The sequence below is a fragment of the Gracilinanus agilis genome, chromosome 1, assembly GCF_016433145.1.
Source record: "Gracilinanus agilis isolate LMUSP501 chromosome 1, AgileGrace, whole genome shotgun sequence".
NCBI lineage: Eukaryota > Metazoa > Chordata > Mammalia > Didelphimorphia > Didelphidae > Gracilinanus > Gracilinanus agilis.
The window spans coordinates 724,699,667-724,722,917 of record NC_058130.1 but is presented as its reverse complement, the minus strand read 5'-3'; the positions used below and the strand labels follow the sequence as shown (position 1 = coordinate 724,722,917).

At 38.6% G+C, this 23,251-nt stretch overlaps 1 protein-coding gene across 1 annotated transcript in view; it reads left to right on the top strand.

Moving 5' to 3' along the window:
- Positions 1-23,251, top strand: part of CPAMD8 (C3 and PZP like alpha-2-macroglobulin domain containing 8) — a 131,169-nt gene that overhangs the window by 29,376 nt on the left and 78,542 nt on the right. The window contains exons 10-13 of the mRNA XM_044685330.1: positions 425-509; positions 3,616-3,724; positions 6,987-7,214; positions 20,425-20,595. Of these exons, the coding sequence (XP_044541265.1) occupies positions 425-509; positions 3,616-3,724; positions 6,987-7,214; positions 20,425-20,595 (593 nt within the window). The remainder of the gene's footprint in view (positions 1-424; positions 510-3,615; positions 3,725-6,986; positions 7,215-20,424; positions 20,596-23,251) is intronic.

The window sequence follows — 23,251 nt, the reverse complement described above, 5'->3', positions numbered from 1 at the left end:
AGATGCTGTGGTATAAGTAAAAAATTCTTAAAACATCCCTTTTGTTTTTTGTTTATTTTTTCATCAAAATGATGATGCTGGACCCAGACTTTGTTGTTTCCTCTGCTGTCTCACCTGCCTGTGGTGCACTGAATTTGAGAGGGGATGACCTGGATTAGAACCTCTGCTCCACCCTTTACTGGTCATTGGTCCTGCATGGGCCTTTGGGCAAATCACTCAACCCATTCGAATATCAATTTCTCCACGTAAAGCAGAGATAATACTTGCTCTCCTTAATTCTGGGGTCAGCAGGGAATTGTTGAGAGGGGCAAATGGAATGTATTATAAAGCACTTTGCAAATGCAAAACCTCATACACATGCCAGTGCTTTGCTGTTGTATCCATCATCTAAGCATGCCTGCTCCTCTTATTCCTCTCCATTTAGTGCTGCCCAAGTTTGAACTCCTCATTGAGCCACCTCAGTATATTAGGGATCTTGCAGCCTGTGAGAAGGGGACTGTTCATGCCAGGTAAGTAAAAAGACATCCCCAGCTTCATATATCTATGTAAACTAGACTGCTCTGTTTGGGGTCGCATGAATAAGAGAGTAGACCAGTTCCATTTGACCCCAAAGGGCAAAACGAGGAGCCACGTGTGGGAAATGAAAGGCAGTAGACTTCACCTAGATAGAAAGATTTTGCAGATAATCATCAGAATTGTTTAAAGGTGGAAAACTAGGACAGAGAGGACATCTAAGGTGCGGGAAGGCAGAGGGTGCTGAGTGGTGGTAATGGATCTTGCCTACGTAGCTTCGGAGCTCCATGTCTGAGCTTCTCTCTGGAAGTTGGTCCCACAGACCATGTTATGCGGTAATGAGCGCCTTGTGATTGGAGATCTATAAGCAGAGGCACTGTGGACCCCAGAGGGGATTTCTGTTTCCAGCCTTTTTTTTTTCTGTTTCCTTTTTTTTTCTGTTTCCTTTTATGTTTTCGGAGATCCCTTCTAGCTATCAAGAACTCACTGTCAAAAAATACAGAGACAATGAGCTGATAAGAGAGTTCTCTGTTTAGCGAATGGGCTGATAAAAGGTTAACAAGAAGGACAACAATAGCAGCTTCCTAGGAAGATGTAGACTGCCCTGTCGGGGCTCATTCAGAAAGATTCTTTGTACTTCACCTCTAGATGGGCTTTGTGTATTTTTTAAAGACTACGTTTCAAACATATCCAAGGCTGGTATCTCTGAGAAGTAAAGGTTGTGGGTGACCCCAAGGCAGTGGAAAGAGAGACCCATTGCAGGTGCAAGTAGACCACAGCATATTTCCAGTGGAAGAAGTGAAATAAGGGAAGGAGACAGAGATAAGTAGCAGACCTGTGATTTCACTGAAATGGGGAACACTTGGATGAGGAAACTCCTGCTATCAGTGAGTGCAGGTTGGCTTCTTCTCTGTAACCTATCCTCAGAGAGAGCTGCCAAAGGGCTGAGAGATTGTGACTCACTCAGCCACCTTTAAGTCATTCAGTCAATACGGGCCCCAGAGAGAGGCTCAGGTTCCTCCAAGCCAGCAGACGTGGTGCCTTCTTTTCTAAATAGGGTTCAAAGTTTGGTAGATTGTCCATTTTGTGACTCTATAATTAGTGTGTCTTGTGCACCAAGATGGATGACTCGATGCTTAAAAGCATAAGCGTTTCCAACAATCTTGAGAGAGACAAAAATCTCAATTTGTCCTCTTTCTGGTTATAAATTAGCCTTTGTCATCTGGGTCTCTTATGTGTTACAAATATTAATACGTGTCTGATGGCAGTTAGATGACTTTTAAGGGGTGTCGTGCCAAGTATACCAAGCTGAGCCTGCTTGCCTGGTCTTCTAATGGCAACACAGCCAGGAGCTTCCAATACCACGCTATGCCCAAGGACTTTCTTCACGTGTCTTGAGGATATCAATGGAATACTCGTGCTGCCTACTTTTTCAACCTTCCCTCTTGCCATGCGACCAACCCATTTTCTTTTTCAGTCATGGTGGGTAGAGGGAAGGGAAAAAGTATTTGTTAAGTGCTTTCTATGTGTTAGGCACTGTGCTAAGCAGTTTACAGAGAGAATCTCATTGAGTTCCATACTGGAGGTAAAGAAAGCCCAAGTTCCAGATATTTATTAGACGTGTGACCCTGAACAAGTGTCAGCCTCCCTCAGCCTCCCTTTCCTTATCTATAAAATGGCCATGATACTAGCATCTACCTCCAGGACCCTTGTCAGGATCAAGCCAAATGAAATAATTAGGTAAAGTGTTTTGCAAACCTTAAAATACAATTATCCTCCAACAGTGTGACCCAACAGCCAAAAAAGTCCAGGCAACTTTGACCTGCATTAATAAAGATTAGAGTACATGAAAGCCACTCATTTATAATAGAGTCTAATGTCCAGGAGTATGTGGAGGGTTGGTTGTCCCACTGCCTTCTGCCATACCTGGAGGTATTGTTCAAATTTGGAGGCCACATCTTAAGAAGGACATTTGTGAATTTGAAAAAAAGGGTTGGGTGTTTTTTTTTTCAACCCTTGAGGTTCGTTTAATACAATTTTCTTCTATTCTACATAAGAAAAGTACAAATACAACATTATCTAAAATGCTACAAAGATTCAAAATGCAACACAGAAATTATTTAGTACAAGACTGTACAATAAAAGCCAAGAAGGCAATTTATATTTTTGCAAGATATAGCAAATTTTGCAAAAAAAAAATAGTGGGCTACTATTATCTTCTCAAGGGGGTCACAGCCTCAGAAGGACCAGGTCCTTGATGAGGCAGCACCCGAGGGTTATCCCACAACCAATTTCTGAGAGAGGAGGGAACTGGGGTGTGTATAGATAGATAGATAGATAGATAGATAGATAGATAGATAGATATAGATATAGATAGATATATAGACATAGATATAGACATAGACATAGCTATCTCTACCATGAGATATTAAACTGGTTCTGCTTTGCCCCAGGTAACTGGTCTAGAAATAGTGAATATAGAAATTGTAAGGCAGTTTTTTTTGTTTTTTGTTTTTATTTTTTAGAAAAATTTTCCATGGTTACATGATTCATGTACTTTCCCCTTCATCCCCCTTCACACACACCCCCAAAGCCAGTGCGCATTTCCACTGGTTTTAACATGTGTCATCGATGGATCAAGACTTATTTCCAAATTGTTGATAGTTGCATTGGTGTGGTAGTTTCGAGTCTACATCCCCAATCATGTCCACCCCGACCCATGTGTTCAAGCAGTTGTTTTTCTTCTGTGTTTCCACTCCTGTAGTTCTTCCTCTGAAGTAAGGCAGTTTTAAACTTGGTATAAGGAAAAATTTCCTATCAGTTTAGAACCGTCCCTAAGTACTACCCTAGAAAGCAGTGGAATTCTCTTCTCTGGAGGCCTCCAAACAAAGTATGGATAGCCATCATTTGGTATATTGTACAGGGGATTTCTTTTCAAGTCTGTTCACAATGGATTAGATGATCTCTGAGTTTCCCATCAGTTCTGACAGCCCATGGCTTTGTGATCTGATCTATTTAAAGTCTTGAAGAATTTCCAGGGTATTTTGTGTGTGGCAATCTCTTACCCCTGCAAAGGAAGTATATTGTTTCTTTCTCCTCCAGATACACGTTTGGGAAACCAGTAACTGGGAAATTATTGATCAACATGACTATAAATGGCGTGGGTTACTATAGGCATGAAGTGGGACACCCTGTCCTCAGAACAATGGAGGTAAGGAAATTTGTAAGCTGTGAAGGGAGAAACAGAAGATGAGAGGAGGGAAATGACTACTAGGAAACGCTCTCAAAAAAAGATGGCAGGGGATGAGGATCACAGACACAAAATAGAGGCATTAGCTTTGATAAGGAAAATTCAGACCATCTTCCTTGATCTAGCTCTTTTCTCTTTCCATATGCCTCCAAACCCTGCTGGACCACCCCCAAACTTACCCCTCACTTTCTTTCTACCTTTGCTGTGGTCTCAGAAGAAGATTACTAGCATCTTTGCCTTATGAACATAATAAGCACTTAAATGTTTATGCAATTGAATTAAGATGACTCTCCCCTGGCTCTCCTAGTTTGCCCCTTCTGTCATTCCTGGCTAATAATGAAGGGTAAATAACTCCTGTTAGTCTGTTGAGAAGAAGAAAACCTACAGGAATATCAGAATGCAGACAAAAAGGAGGAATAGAAAAATGGGGCAAGAAATGGGAAAATCTTGTTTCAGTGGTGGGAGGAAGAACTACTGATGAATGGGAGAAGAGAATTATTCTATCCAAAAAAATGGTTATAATATACAAGAATCTGAAGCTTAGTGAGACCACTCAATCACCTCAGGGAGAGGAAAATCAAAGCTGCTGGGGGCAACTGACACCCAGAAGAGTAGACCCAGGGAGAAGATTTCAGCACAATGAAGAAAAAAATAACTTTGGGGAAGGCAAAGGTCAGTGATGAGCTGTGCAGTCAGAGTTAGGAAAATTTCCATCATAGGATAATGTCCTTTTTATCACCTATAGGAATTGCTATTTTTAAGAGTGAGGCAATACAGAAAAAAGCCAAAGGCAGAAGATCTAAAAGACTATAATATAGAAACCATTTAGAAGAAGGAACTCAAAATAGATACCTTAGAAATTTTAGTTCCATGAGCAATACAGAGACTAAGAAGGATCAAACATGTATAAGGGCCATGAATCAAAGAATAAAAGTCTAGAATAGACAGAAAGTGAAGATTATGAAGAGAATGAGGAAAAGAAATCCTGTAGAGATAAAAAGTATAGAATATAAAGTTAAAAAAAAACCTAATGAACAAAACAAGGTGAAGGAGAGGAGAAGAGAGATTTTATTTGAATACTTAAGGGAGGTGGGAAAGGAGGAAGAGCGAAATAACTGGATAAAATGAAGAAAAAAGAACTAATAAGTCAAACAAAACTTCAACACTAAGGAAAAGAGTAAAAAAAAGAGAAGTGGAGGGATTGTAGAGGGTGAAAGGAAGAGTTGGTGGGAATAATTACCTTAAAATAGACAAAGCTAAAATAACCAAAAAGACTTAGTACTATATTGACAGAAGAAGAGAAGAAAAATCCTAATTTGGAAACAAAACAAAACAAATGCAGAAGAAATACTAAAAATCAAGATAGAAATAAAACAGAGACTTAAAAAAACTAAGTTGATAAAAACTTTAGCTTATTTAAGTGAAATAAAAGAGAGAAGTCTAGATTGCCAAAATCAAAATGAGAATGGTGAATTTTTTGGTGGGTTATCAACTGAGATATTTATTTATTTTATTTTTATTTTTATTTTGAATATTTTCCATAATTACACATTTCATGTTCTTTCCCTCTACTCCAACCTCCCAACCCCCCTTAGCCAATGCAGAATTCCACTGGGTTTTACATGTATCATTGATCAAAACCTAATTCAATATTATTGATAGTTGGGCTAGAGTTATCGTTTAGTGTCTTCATCCCCAATATTATCCCCATCAGCCCATGTGTTCAAGCAATTCTTTTTTTTCCATTTAATAATTTTTATTTTTTAGAAAAGTTAACATGGTTACATGATTCATGCTCTTACTTGAGAATGGTGAATTTACAGTGGACAGAATAAGAGAGCTATCAGAAAACTATCCTCAGGAACCATGTGCCGTCAAAACTAGGACTTAAAGGAAAAGATGAGCATCTTCAAAGATAAAATACCCAAATGAATACCTCAAATAGAAATAGAAATCTAAAGTAACTCAATCTCACAGAAATTGAGCAAGCCATAAGCAAACTCCTAAAAAAAATAAATCATAAACTCTTGAACCTGATATATGTCTAAGAGATTCAGTCAGAGAAGAAGGTAGCAACGAGGTTTTCATTGCGATTAGCTAGTATGAATTTGTAGTGGACCCAGTGAAAATGTGGTTTTGAAACTTCCTCCAGTAGCATTCAACAGCATTGGACAATAATGGAAAAGATGAAGGTGAAAGTAACGTAAGATTGGGAATTGGTAGAGTATCAATAGAGGCAGCTAGGTGACATGGTGGATAGAGCATTGGCCTTAGAGTCAAGAAGACCTGAGTTCAAATTTGGACTCAGACATGTACTAGATGGGTGACTCTGGGCAAGTCACTTGGCCTGTTTGCCTTAGTCCACTGGAGAAGAAGATGGCAAATCATTCTAGTATCTTTACCAAGAAAACCCTATGGACAATATTGACATACTGTGGTCCCCAGGGTCATGAAGAATCAGACCTGATTGAATAAGGGCATCAATAGCACTAGAACAATGAGAAAAGAGATTCAAAAATGGAAGATGTATAGGTTTATAGGATTATAGGCTTATAGATGAACTGGTCAAGACGAAGGGCCAAAGCAGGGAAAGATGGAGGAACTAAAAGTTCTAGAGTAATGAATTAGTTTAAGAGAGATGATGCAGAAGGAGAAGTGGAAGGACAGAAGATTATGATCAAAGGGGGGAACTTCAGAGTTCAAGAGCATAAGGGTGGCACAATTATGGGCAAGGGTATAAGATTTCCTTATTGTGCAGTTTCAGAATATTGGTGCATTTAACGCCTTCCTTGCAAGCACAGGCTCCAAAAGAGCCATGACCTCCTGGTGCATGCATGAGGGAGTGAGCCAAAATACATCCCAAGCCCAGAGTCCAGCTCGTGGACTAGAGGTTTCCCATTCACGGCATAAATAAAACTGGATTAAACAGTTAACTGTTTACAGTAATACAAAATTACAATACATAAACAAGTGTTTGCAACAATACAATAATACAGTAACAACAATAACAACTGTCAACCCAGTTTTTAGATGAAAGTTTTAGGAAAGACGCATGTTTGTAAAAAATTTGTGTCTCATTTGGGGTTTAACTTTGTTTCCACATTCTGCTTCCCCTGCACCCCCACTTGCCAAGAGAAACAAAGTACCAAACCCTCCAAGAAAGGGAAAGTTTCCCCCCAAGCTGTTGGAGTATAGACCATTTCCTTCCTGTCTCTCCCTGCAGATACACGGCTCTGCGGTCTTTGACGTGTGTGTGAAGGATATGATGCCCGCAGATGTCCCAGAGCACTTTCGAGGCACTGTCAACATCTGGGCGACGGTGACCAGTGTGGATGGCAGTCAGCAGGTCACGTTTGATGATTCTACCCCTGTTCAGAAACAGCTCATTGAGATCCGATATTCCAAGGATACCCGAAAGCAGTTCAAACCTGGGCTGCCTTACAGAGGAAGGGTATGTTCCTAACATAATTCTCAGTGAGGTTTGGAATAGCTTCATTTATTTATTTATTTGTTTGTTTGCTTTTATTTATTTAATTTTTAATTTTTATTTTGAGTATTTTCCCCTAGTTACGTGTTTCATGCTCTTGCCCTCTCCCCCAAACTCCACTCGCCCCTTAGTCGATGCCCAATTCCACTGGGTTTTACATGTATCATTGATCAAGACCTAATGGAATAGCTTTCTTTAAGTCAATGTATATACCAGGACCACGCAAATTGAAACCAGGCTTTCTCCCTTCTCCCCCTCTTTCCTACCTCCCCAAAACTGTCTCATATAAAACCTGAGTAGCCCATAACCACACATTTTTTTAAAAACTCTTACTTTCCATCTTAGAATTAATACTGTGTATTGGCTCCAAGGCAGAAGAGTGGTAAGGACTAGGCAATGGGGGTTAAGTGACTTGCCTAGAGTCACACAGCTAGGAAGTGTCTGAGTCCAGATTTGAACCCAGGACCCCTACCCCCACCCCATCTCTAGGTCTGGCTCTCCACTGAGACACCCAGCTGCCCCCCAATAATATTTTTAGCATACACTTAATGCCATAGCATATATTTAATGGTAACCCAAGTGACCTCAAAACACTTGTCCTTGAATGAGAAAAAATGTCAAGTAAAAAATTAGTAACTTGTTTATCCTTTCTTTTTGAAGAGGGCCCATGAATGTTAGTGGTTGATGTCTTGACTTCTGTATGAATTGGGCTAAGTAAGGCTTTACTTCGTAATTATTTTTAGGGCATACTTTCATTTTAAATAGACTATTTTAAAGGTTCACCTTGTGTTCAGTAACCTACATTATTGAATCTCAGGACTGAAAAGGACCCAAAAAGTTCACTTGGTCCAGTACCCTGCCCTCTAGCATGTCCAATAACCACCCTAGACATGTGAGACTATCCTAAAAAGAATTAGAAGGCACAAAACCAGAATATAGTCATATTTTTTAATAATTAAAAATTTTATTATTATTCTTTTTTGCTAATCCATTTTATTTATTTATTTAGAATATTTTTCCATGGTTCCACGATTCATATTCTCTCCTTCCCCTTCCACCCACCCCCCAGAGCTGACAAGCAATTCCCCCGGGTTTTGTTTGAATACATTCATATTAATAGCCCTCATTCACATAGAGTTTTAAGGTTTGCAAAAGCTTTACAAGATAGGATCTCATTTGGTCCCTTATGACAGTCCTGGAGGAAAAGTATAATTATTATCCCATTTTAGGAGAGGAAACTTAAAATGACTTGCTCAGGGTCACTCAGCTGCTAAGTATCCGAGGCAGGATTTTTTTAAAACCTTATCTTCTATACTTGTCTACACACAAAAAATTTAGTCAATCAGTAAGGTGTCCCTGAAACCCAGTGGAATGGATTGCTTGTGATTGGGCAATAGCCCTGGATTGGTAAATCTTCTTTATAAGAAACCAGATAGGTGGAAGGGGCCCCACTGGATGTTTAAGAAGGTAGACCTGTATGAAGAAATCCAGGAACGAGAGCAAGGAAGCATAACAGAGATCATTTGGGTAAAGGAAGGAGGAGAACAGGAGAAATAGAAGCGATTTTTGTCATTGGCGTTTACTCTAGACCTCTAACACCCAAAGGGAAATGAGATGAAGTGGATCATAAGTGTGGCCCCAGAGGCACAATATAGTAGTGATGGGAACTTTAGTGACCCAGCTATCTCTTGGCACCTAAATCTCTGCAAAGCGAAGAACGTCTCGACTCACCCTCCTGATCTAGGATTTCACGCTACTCCACTTGCCCTAGTAGGTTGGGTCTGCTTCTTCTCCCCTTGGGGCTCTTTGGGCAGCTGGATGGGGGCTTTTCTTAGTACTATGTCTCAGTGGTGAAGTCTGGGACACACTCGATTTACCACAAGTATATACAGAATCCAGAGGGGAAAGGGCTCAAGCTGAGGGGGTACACATGTGCCAAAGAAGTAACTCTCAGCTCTTGGGGACTGGAAGCCTTTTTTCTTCCCCCTTTGCAGGGATACTCCTGTAGTTCTTCTTACAGATGTTATAGCTTTTTGGATGGGCTCCTTGTAGTCTTGGAGCTGCCTTTCCTCAAGTGTCTTTCATCCTTAGCATCTGCCATGGACACTGCTGCCAGTCTCTGCCATTTTGGGGGTGCTGCTAAAACACCAATGAAAATTCCAAGTCCTTTGATCTTCCAAAGTTCTCCAGGTCCTCCTCTGGTCAAGGTCCTCTCCTACCCACACCGAAGAAATTCCTTCTCAGGGACTTATTTGGAAGGTCTCCAATGAGAATTCTTTGCATTTATTTTGCACCTTAGGGTTCACAAGTGCTTTATATATGTGATCTCATGAGATCCTCAAAATAACCCTGTAAGGTTTCATTATCCCCATTTTATAGATAAGGAAACTGAAGCTGATAAGTAAAGTGACTTGCCCAGGATCTTTTAACTGGTCATTTCAGATTATGCTCAGATAGTTCCAAACTGGTTTGCTGGTTTTATACAAACCCCACAGAGCATGATGAACTGTCAGCAAATCCAAATATACTTCCTGTACAAGTCATGCCGTTTCATCCATGGCTTTTAAAAAAGAACTCCTAAACTAATAAATACCATTTTTACCTAGTCTAAAGCCTTTTTTTTTTTTTAAATTTGTTGATTCAATATAAGTATTCTCACCTAATTATGGTGTCATGGTTTGGGGTCACTGGGTGATTGATTGATTGACTCAATGTATCCCCACTCTTGCATTTTAAAATGTAGAGGAACCAACAAGGGGAAATTCTTTTTTGGATCTGCTAGCAAAGAGGACCTAGTTACCAGAATAAGAATGATGGGAACTCTGGGGGAAAGTGACCACTGCCTGTTTCTTGTCATTTGCAGTAGAGGATAGAAAATCATGCCTGAGTCTGACATGTGCTCCTTAGAAGTGGAGAAAGCAGACTGTAAACATTTCAGATGAAGGATCAGTAGATGCCCATGGATTAAAAAGTCGCAGGGGAGATAGGCCCAGAAGGAATATTAGATTCTCACAAAGGAAGGTCTGAAGACACAAAAGGGCAAAAATTCCAATGAGGAGGAAGAATGGGATTTGCCAGAAGAGAAAACTTTCAATAACGGATAATTCACCAATTTAGACTTTAACAAGAAATGTGCAGGGGCAGGCTAAGTGGCTCAGTGGATAGAGATGGAAGGTCCTGGGTTCAAATGTGACTTCAGATACTTCCTAGCTGTGTGATCCTCAGCAAGTCATATAACCCAATTGCCTAGCCCTTATCACTCTTCTGTCTTGGGATTGTTATGTAATATGGAATTCTAAGATAGAAGGTAAGGGTTGTTTTTTTTTTTTAACGTACAGAAGATGGAACTGAAGATAAGCTATCAGGGATGTATGATGAATTAATTAGTTAGTGTTACTCGAGAGACCTTAGTGACTGTATTTTCTCTGCTCTGGTAAACTGTTTAGATGAAGAATGATCCTTTGCCAGATATCTCTTCCTGGCAGACGGAACAGTTTTAAATCTTTCTCCTGTCCCAGTTTATTCACAGTCATCCCTCTCAACATCTCACTCAAGCAGGAGCACACAGGTTAGCAATCCCTTTATTTTTAAAATTTATTGGGGGCAGCTGGGTAGCTCAGTGGATTGAGAGCTAAGCCTAGAGACAGGAGGTCCTAGGTTCAAATGCGGCCTCAGACACTTCCCAGCTGTGTGACCCTGGGCAAGTCACTTGACCCCCATTGCCCACCCTTACCACTCTTCCACCAAGGAGCCAATACACAGAAGTTAAGGGTTAAAAAAAATTTAAAAAAAATTTATTTAAATTTATCTATTTTCAAAAAAATATTTCCTATGTTTATATGATTCATTTTCTTTCCCTCCCCTCTTCCCTCCCCCTTCCCGGAACTGACAAGCACTTCCACTGGGTTGTACAAATATTGTCACTTGCTATTTCCATATTATTTTTTTCTGCTAGCAATCCCTTTACTTAATAGCTTTTATCACTTATGCTGACTTAAAAAACCAAAACGAAAATTTAAATATACACAAGGGCAGGTGTTAATGATTCCATGACAAGGTGGCAGTAGATCCCCAGTGGCATATTGTAAGGCTATGTGCTTGACCCTATGCTGTTTAATATTATTTATGAGTGACTTGGATAAAAGGCATAGATGATGTGCTCATCAAATTTGCTGATGATATTCAGCTGGGAAGGAGAGCTAACACAGTGGCTGACTGAGTCAGAGTACAAAAAGACCTTGAGAGGCTGGAGGACTAGAATAAATCTAATATTACAACATTCAGTAGGAATAAACATACCATCTTAAACTTGTATACAAAACAATTAGCCTCCAAAGTTGAAGAATTAGGGATAGACAGCAGCTCTGAAAAAGATTTTCTGTTTTTATGGGCTCTGGTATGAAGGCTTGCTGAACCCTTTTCAGGGCAGCTTTCCTCCTTTGGTGTCCACCTTCCCACCCAGCTCTTATCTGTGCCTTCAGGAAGCTGTTTGTAGCAGGCATAGCTGCGACACCCTGCTAAACTGTCTCAGTAGGCAGGCTAAACCACCAGGACTCCAACCTATCGGGCAGTTAAAGGACTACCCGAGCTCTGCTCCAGGCATGTGAAGACAAATAATATAAAAACATATATAGCTCAAATTTAAAATGTATGTACATACACACGTACAGAGTAGTTAAACATGAGGTACTATAAGAGAGAGGTAGTTGGGGGAATCGGGAAAGAGTTTGGGAGATTGCTGGTGAAGTGTTGTGACTGAAGAACAAAGGGGTCAGTTTGGCAACATCAGAGTACAGGAGGGGAAGCAATGTCCAGTGAGGCTGAAAAGGGAGGCTCGGAACAGGTGGTGTTGACCTTTTACAGCTAACCAGAATAACTTATATTTTGTATGCCAATAAGGAAAATTACAACATCAGGAGTGGTAAAATGGACCATAGTGGTAAGAGATTGGAAGCAGAGATTAGAAAACTGTCACAATAAAGGAGACCAGAGATGATGATGCCTGAATGAAGGTAGTGGTTTGTGTGAGTGAAAAGAAAGGATTGGATTCTAGAGATGTAAGGAGGGTAAAAATGGCAGGAAGTGGCTACTGATTGGAGGAGTCCAGGATAATTCTCTGCTTATGTACGTGTAATACTAAAAAGATGGTGGTGCATGGCAGAAATAGGGAAGTCTGGAAGGGGGAAAGGTACCAAGAACTAGAATGAATTGTTTTAGATGTGATGAATTTAAGATACTTCTTGGAGTCATCTCATGTTTCTTTGTATGCATTGTTTTTATTTTATTTTATTTTTTTAAACCCTTAACTTCTGTGTATTGGCTCCTTGGTGGAAGAGTGGTAAGGGTGGGCAATGGGGGTCAAGTGACTTGCCCAGAGTCACACAGCTGGGAAGTGTCTGAGGCCAGATTTGAACCTAGGACCTCCTGTCTCTAGGCCTGACTCTCAATCCACTGAGCTACCCAGCTGCCCCACTGCATTGGCTTTTAAGGTATAACAATGCGGTGTCCAACAATAACTTGTTTAGCAATTTTTCAATTAATGAGTACCCAGATTGTTTCTAGTTCTTTGCTAAGACACAAAGAGTGACTATGTATGAGATTCTTTTCCCCTTTCTGTCTTCAAAGTATATGTCTAGCAGTGAGACTCCCTGGATTGAAATATATGAATAAGTTAGAGAGTTTACTCACATTATTCAAAATTGTTTTCTAATTTATTGCTCCACTAAATAGTGTGTTAGTGTTCCTTAGCCTTCCCAGGGTTGACTGTTATCATCTTTTATCATGTTAGTAAGTTTTCTGGATGAAAGTGAAACTTCAAAATTGCTTAATTATTAAGGTTTTTTGGAGCATTTTTTGTATGGTTGTTGATAGATGTCAATTATTTTGAAAACTGTTCAAATTCTTTGACCACTATTGAGAAATGACTCTTGGTTTAATATTTTTGTATTAATTCCCTATGTACCTTACTACTAAACTTTACCAGAAATACTTGATGGAAAGATTTTCCCCCCTCAATGAACATTTACCTTTCTTATCATAGCTGCATTGATTTTATTTATGCAAAAGCTTTGTGGAAACTGACCCTTTAATGACGCCTTCTTTCCCTTATTTAGCAATAATTATTTACCTAGTCATAATTGTGAATGCTTCCTTCCATTTTCCTACTACTTAGATCTTCCTTTATTTTTGTAACAAGTATTTTTTAGTTATGTTTATATAATTTTTGTGAATGTGTTTTGGTTCATAAATGAACTATTAACTATTTTGTAGTTATTTTGAACAAGATTTCTTTCATTTCTTTCTTTTTGCTTATATAGAAATACAGAATTTCTCAAAATTTGTTTTTCATCCTATTACTTTATCAGAGCTATTTGTTGTCTCAGTTATTCTATGTGTTGGTTCTCTGAGGTTTTCTTTTTTTTTTAGGTTTAATAAATTAATAAGTTAATTTATTAAGAATATTTTTCCATGGTTACATGATTCATGTTCTTTCCCTCCCAACTTCCCACCCCACTCCAGTAGCCAATGAGCAATTCCATTGGGTTTTACATGTATCATTGATCAAGATCTATTTCTACATTATTAATATTTGCAATAGAGTGATCGTTTAGAGTCTACATCCCCAATCATATCGCCATCGAACCATGTGATCAAGCAGTTGTTTTTCTTCTCTGTTTCTACTCCCACAGTTCTTTTTCTGGGTATGGATAGCATTCTTTCTCCTAAGTCCCTCAACTGTCCTGGATCATTGCATTGCTGCTAGTACAGAAGTCCATTACATTCAATTGTGCCCCAGTGTATCTGTCTCAGTGTACAATGTTCTCCTGGTTCTACTCCTTTCACTTTGCATCAATTCCTGGAGCTTGTTCCAGTTCACATGGAATTCTTCCAGTTTATTATTCTTTTGGTACAATAGTATTCCATCACCAAAAGATACCACAACTTGTTCAGCCATTCCCCATTCGAAGGGCATCCTCTCATTTTCCAATTTTTTGCTACCACAAAGAGCACAGCTATAAATATTTTTGTACATATATTTTCCCCTATTATCTCTTTGGGATACAAATTCTCTGGGGTTTTCTAAGTAAACTTCATGTCACAAATAGATATAATTTTTTGTCTCTGAAGTATATAAGAAGCATTGAAGGACACACAGGAGACAATATATGTCTAGTAGGCTGACCTCCTTCCACCAATTACTATCTCCTCTCAGACATAGATGTAAATCTCCCAGGACTCTTGAGTCCAAGAAGCCCAGGAATAGTAGTGCTCCCCAGAACATAAGCCTTACATGCAGCTGACCCAACACAGCCATAGTTCAAAAAGCAAGATTTTTGGAAATATGATCTGACAACTTCCTTTATAGGAGACACAGCCTTTGCTTCAGCAGCCATAGGGGCTGAAGACCCTACCCCTAAAAGAAGGCTCTTGCTAACAAAGTCCCTTTCTATCAGAAAGCTCAGTATGAAAAAAACAGGTTTCTATTCATGGAAATGATGTTTTAAAATATATTACTATTTACTTTTCTGCTCCACCCTAAGGACCATGGGATCTTTTCATCTAACTTGCAGCCAAAACTTTTTTTAATATGTCATCTTCCGATTATAATGTGAAATTCTTGAAAGGAGTCTCTTGCTTTTTTAATTTGTATTCTGAGTACTTAACATAGAGTTAGTGCTTAAGAAATATACATTTTTTTGGTGAAGGAAGCATTTTAAAAACTTTATTTCCCCCCCAATTACATGTAAAAACAGTTTCCAATATTTTTCAAAGAATATTGAGCCTTGAATTCTCTCCCTCCCTTCCACCTAACCCCCCCACCACTGCACTTGTGTTGTTAGGCAATCTTATATAGATTTTACGTGTGCAATCGTGTAAAACGTTTTTCCATATTAATCCTTTTGTGGAAAAAAATTCAAATAAAAAATTAAAAAAGTAAAAAAAAGGTTGCTTTGGTCAGACAGTTCTTTTCTCCTGGAAGTAGATGACATTTTATTTTTTATCATGAGTCCTTTGGAATAGCTTGTACTGTATTGCTAAGAATAGCTGTTTTTCACAGTTGTTCAATGTAAACTATTCCTATCACTGTACGATGTTCTCCTGATTCTGCTTATTTGCTCTGCTTCATTTCATGTAAGGCTTTCCAGGTTTTTCTGAGGTCCTCCTATCATTTCTTATGGCACAATAATATTCTATTACAATTATATACCATAACTTTCTTGATCATTTCCCAGTTGTTGGGTATTCCTTCATTTCCAAATCTTTGCCCCCTCTAAAAAGAGCTCCTTTAAATATTTTTGTACATATTGGCCCTCCCCACCTTTTTTATCTCTTTGACATACAAACCTAGCGATGGTATTGTTGAGTCAAAGAGTATATACTGTTTTATAGCCCTTTGGGTATAGATCCAAATTGCTCTCTTGAATGATTGAATCAGTTCACAACTCCCCCAACAATGGATTTGTATTCCAGCTTTCCCATATTCCCTCCAAGTTTTGTCATTTTCCTTTTCTTTCATAATAGTCAATCTGATAGAAATTGAGTGGCACCTCAGAGTTGTTTTACTTTGCATTTCTCTAAATTATAGTGACATAGCATTTTTTGCATGTCTATACAGAGCTTTAAAAATTTTGTCTGAGGGCCATCTATTCATATCCTTTGCACATTTATTAATTGGGGAATAATTTGTATTCTTATATATTCAACTCATTTCTCTATGTATTTGAGAAATTAGACCTTTATTAGAGTTACTTGTAAAAAATTTTTGCACTGTTATGATCCTTGAGTATTACTTTCTATCTATTTACCTTTGTTTAGTTTCCGGCCTCCCCTTTCTCCAATTTGCCCTCTTTTCTATCAGCTCCAACCTACCTTGTCTTATCCACTTCCCCTCCTACTTTCCTATTGGGGAAGATAGCTTTCTATACCTAATTTTGTATAAGTTCTTCTCTCTCTGAACCAATTCTGATGTGAGTAAATATCACAAGCTGTCCTTCCCACTTTCCCCATCTTCCTCTACACTGTGAATGCTATTTCACGCCTGCTTTATGGCTAATACTTTTCCCCATTCTATTTTTCCCTTCCCCCTCCTCCTGGTACATTCCTCTTTCTTAAGCCTTAATTTGATTTGTTTTTTTTATATCATCCCATCATATTCAACTCACACTCTCACTCTCTGTCTGTGTATACTCATTCTAATTGTCAGTGCTCTTTGGTGTTACTAGAATCATCTCTCCCTGTAGGGATGTACACAGTTTAACTTATTGAATGTCTTTTGACTTCTCTTTATTATTTATCTTTTTATGATTCTCTTGAGTCTTGTATTTCAGAGTCATATGTTCCACTTAGCTCTGAACTTTTCATCAGGAATGTTTGAAAGTCCTCTATTTCAGTAATACCAATCCCCGCACCCCACCCCCCCCCCCAACTCAAAGCATTATGCTCAGTTTTGTTGAGTAAGTGATTCTTGGTTGAAGTTCTAGTTCTTTTGCCCTCCGGAATATCATATTCCAGGCCCTCTGATCTTTTAATGTAAAAGCTGCTGAGTCGTATGTTATCCTGACTGTGGCTGCTTGATATTTTAATTGTTTCTTTTCAGCTGCTTGCAATATTTTCTCCTTAACTTGGGAGTTTGGGAATTTGGCTACATCATATTCTTGGGAGTTATTCTTTTGGAATCTCTTTGAGGAGGTTGGTGGATTCTTTAAATTTCTATTTTGTTTTCTGGTTCTAGAATATCAGGATAATTTTCCTAGATGATTCCTTTTTAAAAAAAATTTAAACCCTTACTTTCCATTTTAGAATCAATACTATGTATTGGTTCTAATGCAGAAGAGTGGTAAGGGCTAGGCAATGAGAGTTAAGCGACTTGCCCAGGGTCACACAGCCAGGAAGTGTCTGAGGCCAGATTTGAACCTAGGACCTCCTGTCTAGGCCTGGCTCTCAATCCACTGAGCTACCCAGTTGTCCCCTCAGATGATTTCTTGAAAGATGATGTCTAATAACATTTGTACAAACAATGTAATAACAATGTACAAACAACAGTGAAGTTGTTTGTTGGCTCTGGGAGGGGAGAGAGAAAAAGGAAGGGGAAGAAAATGAATCATGCAAACATGGAAAGATATTTAAAAATTAAAAAAGAAAGATAATGTCTAAGCTCTTTTTTTTGATCATGGCTTTTAGGTAGTCCAATAAGGTGTAGATTATCTCTCCTGGATTTATTTTTCAGGTCAGTTGTTTTTCCGATGAAATATTGCACATTTTCTTCTATTTTTTCATTCTTTTGACTTTGATTGTTTCTTGATGTCTCATTGTCTCATAAAGTTATTACCTTCTATTTGCCCAATTCTAATTTTTAAGGCGTGATTTCCTTGAGTGAGCTTTTATATCTCCTTTTCCATTTGATCAATTCTACTTTGTAAAGAGTTCTTTTTCTCGGTGAATTTTGTACCTCTTTTCCCAGAGGACTAATTCTGTCTTCCAGGAAGTTTTTCTCTTCAGTACCTTTTGGTATATCTTTTTTCATTTGGCAAATTCTGCTTTAATAGAAGTTCTTCTCTTCATTGGATTTTTGCGCCTCTTTTGCCAGTTGGCCTATTCTGTTTTTTAAGTATTCATTTCTTTTCCTTATGTCTCTTTTACCCATGTTGTTGACCCTTTTTTCATGATTTTCCTGTATCACTCTCATTTATTTCCCCAATTTTCTTCTTCTCTTCTTTTCCTCACTCTTATTTGATTTTTTAAAATCCTTTTTGACCTCCTCCAAGAATTCTTTTTGGGATTAGAGCAATTCATATTTTTCCTGGAGCCTTTGGATGCAGTACTATTGACTTTATTGTCTTCTTTTGAATTTGAGTCTACATTCTCATCAAAATAACTTCTATGTTGAGTTTCTTTTTTTGTTGTTTAAACATTTTTCTTTTAGTTTAAAAAGCTGTTAAAGTTGGGCTCTTTAAATGTGGTGAAGGGAACACTGTTTAAAGCTTGAGGTTCTTTGTGCAACTGCCTTCAGATCCATCTGCTTTAAGTTCTTCTGGTATGATGTAAAGTAGTATGATATAAGGAAAAGTGTGTTTATTACTCTCCTGGCCTGTGCTCTGGTCTGTGAATAGCCTCAAGCACTCTTTTCCCCCTTGGAATTGTGACCAGAGTCCCCTGCTTTATTGTGGCTGCAAGTACTGGCATACACTAATATTCTTCCTCACCCTGGGACTGCACTTCAGGGCTGTGACCTGATTCTGTGTATTGGCAATGTGACAAGTATCTTGTACCCAGAGCCAGCAAAGAGACTCCCATAATCTCCATTTAAACAGTTGTCTGACTCTGTCTTACCATCTGTGGTTGAGAGTTCCAGAAGTCTTGCTTGCTGTGTACTAGATTCCACCTTGATCTGGGCATACTAGATCCCTCCTGTTGATCTTCTAAGTTGTTTGAAACTGAAAATTTACTTCACCTTGTCTTTTTGTGGGTTATATTGCTCCAGAATTCATTTTGAGGCATTATAGCATTATGTTTTGGAGCATAATTTGGTAGAAATCAGTTAAGTTTCTGCACCTCCTATGCTAGTACTGTGAGTATTAGTAAAATTATGCCAAATAATATTATGGAGAGGGAATGTCTTTGCTTTATGTTTGCATTTATTGAGAAAGCTTTTTATGTTTTTTCATTACAAATAATGCTAGTTTTTGTTTTTACACATACAGGTTTTTTTTTTAACATTTACCTTCTGACTTTGAAACACTACTAAGTATTGGTTCTAAGGCAGAAGAGCATTAAGGACTTGGCACTTGGGTTTATGTGACTTGCCCAGAGTCACACAGCTAGGAAGCACCTCAGGCAATATTTGAATCATGGACCTCCTGTCTCTAGATCTGATTTTCTTTCCACTGAACCACCTAACTGCCCTACACATATAGTTTTTTAATATCACATTAAGAATTGTTTATGATTTTAAAAGGTTTTAAATAAAAACTATACTTTATCTAAGACTTTCTGTATCTATTGATTTAATCATGGCATTTGAGTACTGAATTTAGGGTTCTACTTGCTTCACTCTCTATCAGTTAACATACATCTTTCCAAGTTTCTCTGAATCTGTCCTTTCTGTTATATTCCATTACATTTATATATCATAATTTAGTCATTCCCCAGTTGATTAGCACCAACCTTACTTCCAAGTCTTTTCTAGAGTAAAAAGTGCTGCTATTAATGTTTTTTATGTGGGTATTTTTCCTTTGAATTTCTCTTTGGCACATATGCCTCACTCATCATGGTGTCATTTGGCCAAATCATTTGTTTCATGAGAGCAGGAAGTTTTTGCTTTTTCTTGGGATTTCTTGCACTTTTTATAGTTCCTGGAAGATAGTAATCATTTAATAAACACTTGTTTTATTGATCATTTTAAAAAACCTTAGTAATTTGGTAGAATTTAGCGAATTGCTTTCCATAATAGTTAGAAATATTATTCAACAATTACCTTTTTTCTCTTTTGTAATCTTTGCCAATATAATGGGTGTGAGCTTGTATTCATTTGTCTATAATTCATTTATAGTGATTTGAAAAGTTATTTCAAATAAAGATTGATAACATGCATCTTTTTCTTTTGAGAACTGCTTGTTTATTTCCTTTGATCATTTATCTTTTGGAGAATGATTCTCATTCTTAAACATTTGTATCAATTCCCAATGTACCTTGGATATTAGACTTTTAGCAGAGAAATTTGCCACAAGGCAAAACAGCAAAAATCCTCCCTTCTGATTATTTCCTTTTAAATTCTTTGTTGTTGATTTAATTTTGCAAGAACTTTTTTAATTGCATGTCATAAAAATTGTCCATATTCTCTTTTATGATCATTTGCTTCCTTTTTTGGTCAAGAACTTGCCCCTCATCCATAATTGTGAAATATCATAAGCAAATCTTTTAGCTTCTCTGTCTACAGTTCTCTCATCTGTAAAATGAGGCTATACTAGATGATCTCTAGGTGTTTTTTAGCTTTTAATTTTATGTCCCTGTGATTCTATCTAAATGACATTTCAAATTGTCAACCGTTAAAACACTGTCACATTAGTCCATATTCTAGAACGGCTAATTGCTTTTTTAAAATCCTTACCATGTAATTATAAATGATTTTTAAAAAATATATTCCTAAATGGCCTATCGTTTAAATGCTCTCCAGGTGGAGGTGTCTTACCCTGATGGTAGTCCAGCCAATGGAGTGATGGTCCGGATCAAAGCTGAGTTGACTCCAAAGGACAATGTTTACACCAGTGAATTACTTTCTCAAGGGGGTAGAGTGGACTTTGAGATCCCCACAATCCCTCCCACTGCCCAGTATGTTTGGCTGGAGGTGAGTAAATCATATCATTTAGGCATAAACATAAGAGGATTTCTATGCTAAAGGAGGAACTTGACATATGTTAGAAAACCATTTCGGTTCTGTTCGTCATATATATGTGTGTATATATGACACCTATATGTATATATGTAATGTCACAGGAAGGAAGAAATCAAGCATTATTCAATCCCTACTATGTGCAAAGTACTGTGCTAAGCACTTTACAAATATTATCTCATCTGATCCTCACAGAAACTCTAGGGCAGGGGTCGGCAACCTTTTTGGCCATGAGAGCCATAAAAACCACATTTTTAAAAATGTAATTTTGTGAGAGCCGTACAGTGCTCACAGTGCAGCTCCTGTAACAGTGCCTGAAAAAAATTGACTTTATGGCTCCTGCAGAAAGAGCCATATCTGGCCCTCAAAAGAGCCAGATATGGCTCGAGAGCCGTATGTTGCCGACCCCTGTTCTAGGGGATAGATACTGTTATGATCCCCATTTTGCAGATAAGAGAATTGAGGCAGATGCAGTTTAAGCAGGTTGTTCAAGGTCACACAGCTTGGAAATATCTGAGGCTGGATTTGAACTCAGGTCTTTATGATTCCAGGGGTTTCTCCACCACGCCACTGATAAGAGTTCCTCACTGAGAGTTTTCTATACCAGTGAAACCACAGGTCCAGACCGCCAAAATCATAGTTATCCAATGTAATATCTTATCTGTCACAGATATGAAAATCTGGGTCTGGGAGTTGGGAAGACCTGGTTTCAGCATATCAGTTGTCACAGACCTCAAGGCATATTTCATCGTACAGTGTCCTATATCAGTGATGTACTTAGCTTTGTAGAATCATGTCATACACCTGATAAAGACATTTCAATTGCTTCCTATTCTCTGTTTGGCAATTCAGGTTCTTTACCATCTGAGTCGAAATTATCTTTCTGGACCAATTTTAGCCAGCTTCCCTTCAATGCTTAACATTCTCACCAGAGGAGCCTCTTTACCATTTCTCTACCATGTCTCGCCTCTCTGCATTTGCCCACGCTGTCTTCCGTGCCTGGAGGACCTGCCTTCCTCACTTCTATCTCTTAGTTAGTATCCCTTGTTTGAGCCCTTCCTGTTCCTTGTACCCCTTGTCCTAATTTGTGGGTGCAGTCTCTCCAAAAGGGAGTGTTTGTTTCTTTAAGTATTGATTCTGGGTATATATTTGCACCCATATGACCCCCCAGGAGAATGGAAGATCCTTTAGGACAGAGACTATCATGCTCCTCTTTGGGAGCCCAACTCATCCTTCCACTAAGTAAGAATCAAAGCTTAAAGCAGGACTTATTGGCTCCGGTGGCTGTAAGAACCTTCGTCTAACAGTGGCACGGTCTTGTGGGGAGAAAAATGAGGGGCTGAGATGGGCGAGAGTGCATGTAGGCAGAGCCAAGATGAGACACAGGCAAAATAGGCATTTGCCAAAGTCCTTTCTTGTGAGGGGCAAAGGGGTGTCCGCAAGGAATGCTTTTAGCATACAGAGGCTGGAAAGAATTCTGGATTGGATATTAGGAGCTTGGCTAATAAGCTATGTGGATCCTGAGCAATCTAACTCACCCAGACAACCTCAGTCTTCTTATCCGCAAAAGGAATAACAACATATTACCTTACTCCCAGGGCTGTAAGCACTATAGAAGTTGGATTTATTATCATACATGCATGTATTTTTAGTGCCGGCTATGGCTGCTTTCCATGGCATGAGAATGTTTATTTTGTAATAACAATGCCTAGCACTTAGATAGGGCTTTACAGGGCAGAGAGGTGGCACTGTGGATAAAGTGCCAGTCCTGGAGTCAGGAAGACTTCATGAGTTCAAATCTAGACTCAGATACTTATTAGTTGTATGACCCTGGGCAGGTCACTTAACACTATTTGTCTCAGTTTTCTCATCTATAAAATGAGCTAGAGAAAGAAATAGCAAACCACTCCAGTATATTTGACAAGAAAACCCTAAATGAGGTAACAGAAAAATGATTAAACAACATATAGAAATTTAAGATTTTCAAAGCATTTTATGTATCAATTAATCAATCCAGCATTTATTAAGGACCTACTATGTGCCAGGCATTGTGCTAAGTCTTGGGGGAAAGAGGTAAAAGATAGTCTCTGCCCTCAAGGAGCTCCTAATCTAATGTTCTCTCATATGATTCTCATAACAACTTTGTGGGGTAAGTACTATCATCAATGTTGGTACAAATAGGCAAACTGAGGCTCAAAGAGTTTAAATGACTGGCCAAAGGTCACCCAACTAGTACATGTTTGAGGCAAGATTTTAACTCAGACATTCCTGACTCCAAATCTATCACTTTATCCATTGGACCACCCAGTCACTTAGAAAGTCAAGTAGCACATTACAGCTTTGAGATGATGGTGCATGGTAGGGGATCTTAGTGAAGGATTGAGGTCAGTAGCACCAGCACGTGTCACAGTCATGGCACTGACAGCTGTTTGGGGAAAGCATTATTTTCTTCGACTCTTCAGTGTTGGTCTCTTCCTTTGATGCTAGTTTAATGGGCTAGCAAGCCCCAGACCCTTGGGTGGGTTGGAGATGGAGTGATTATTGAGGTGTGTGTGTGTGTGTGTGAAAGAGAGAGAGAGAGAGAGAGAGAGAGAGAGAGAGAGAGAGAGAG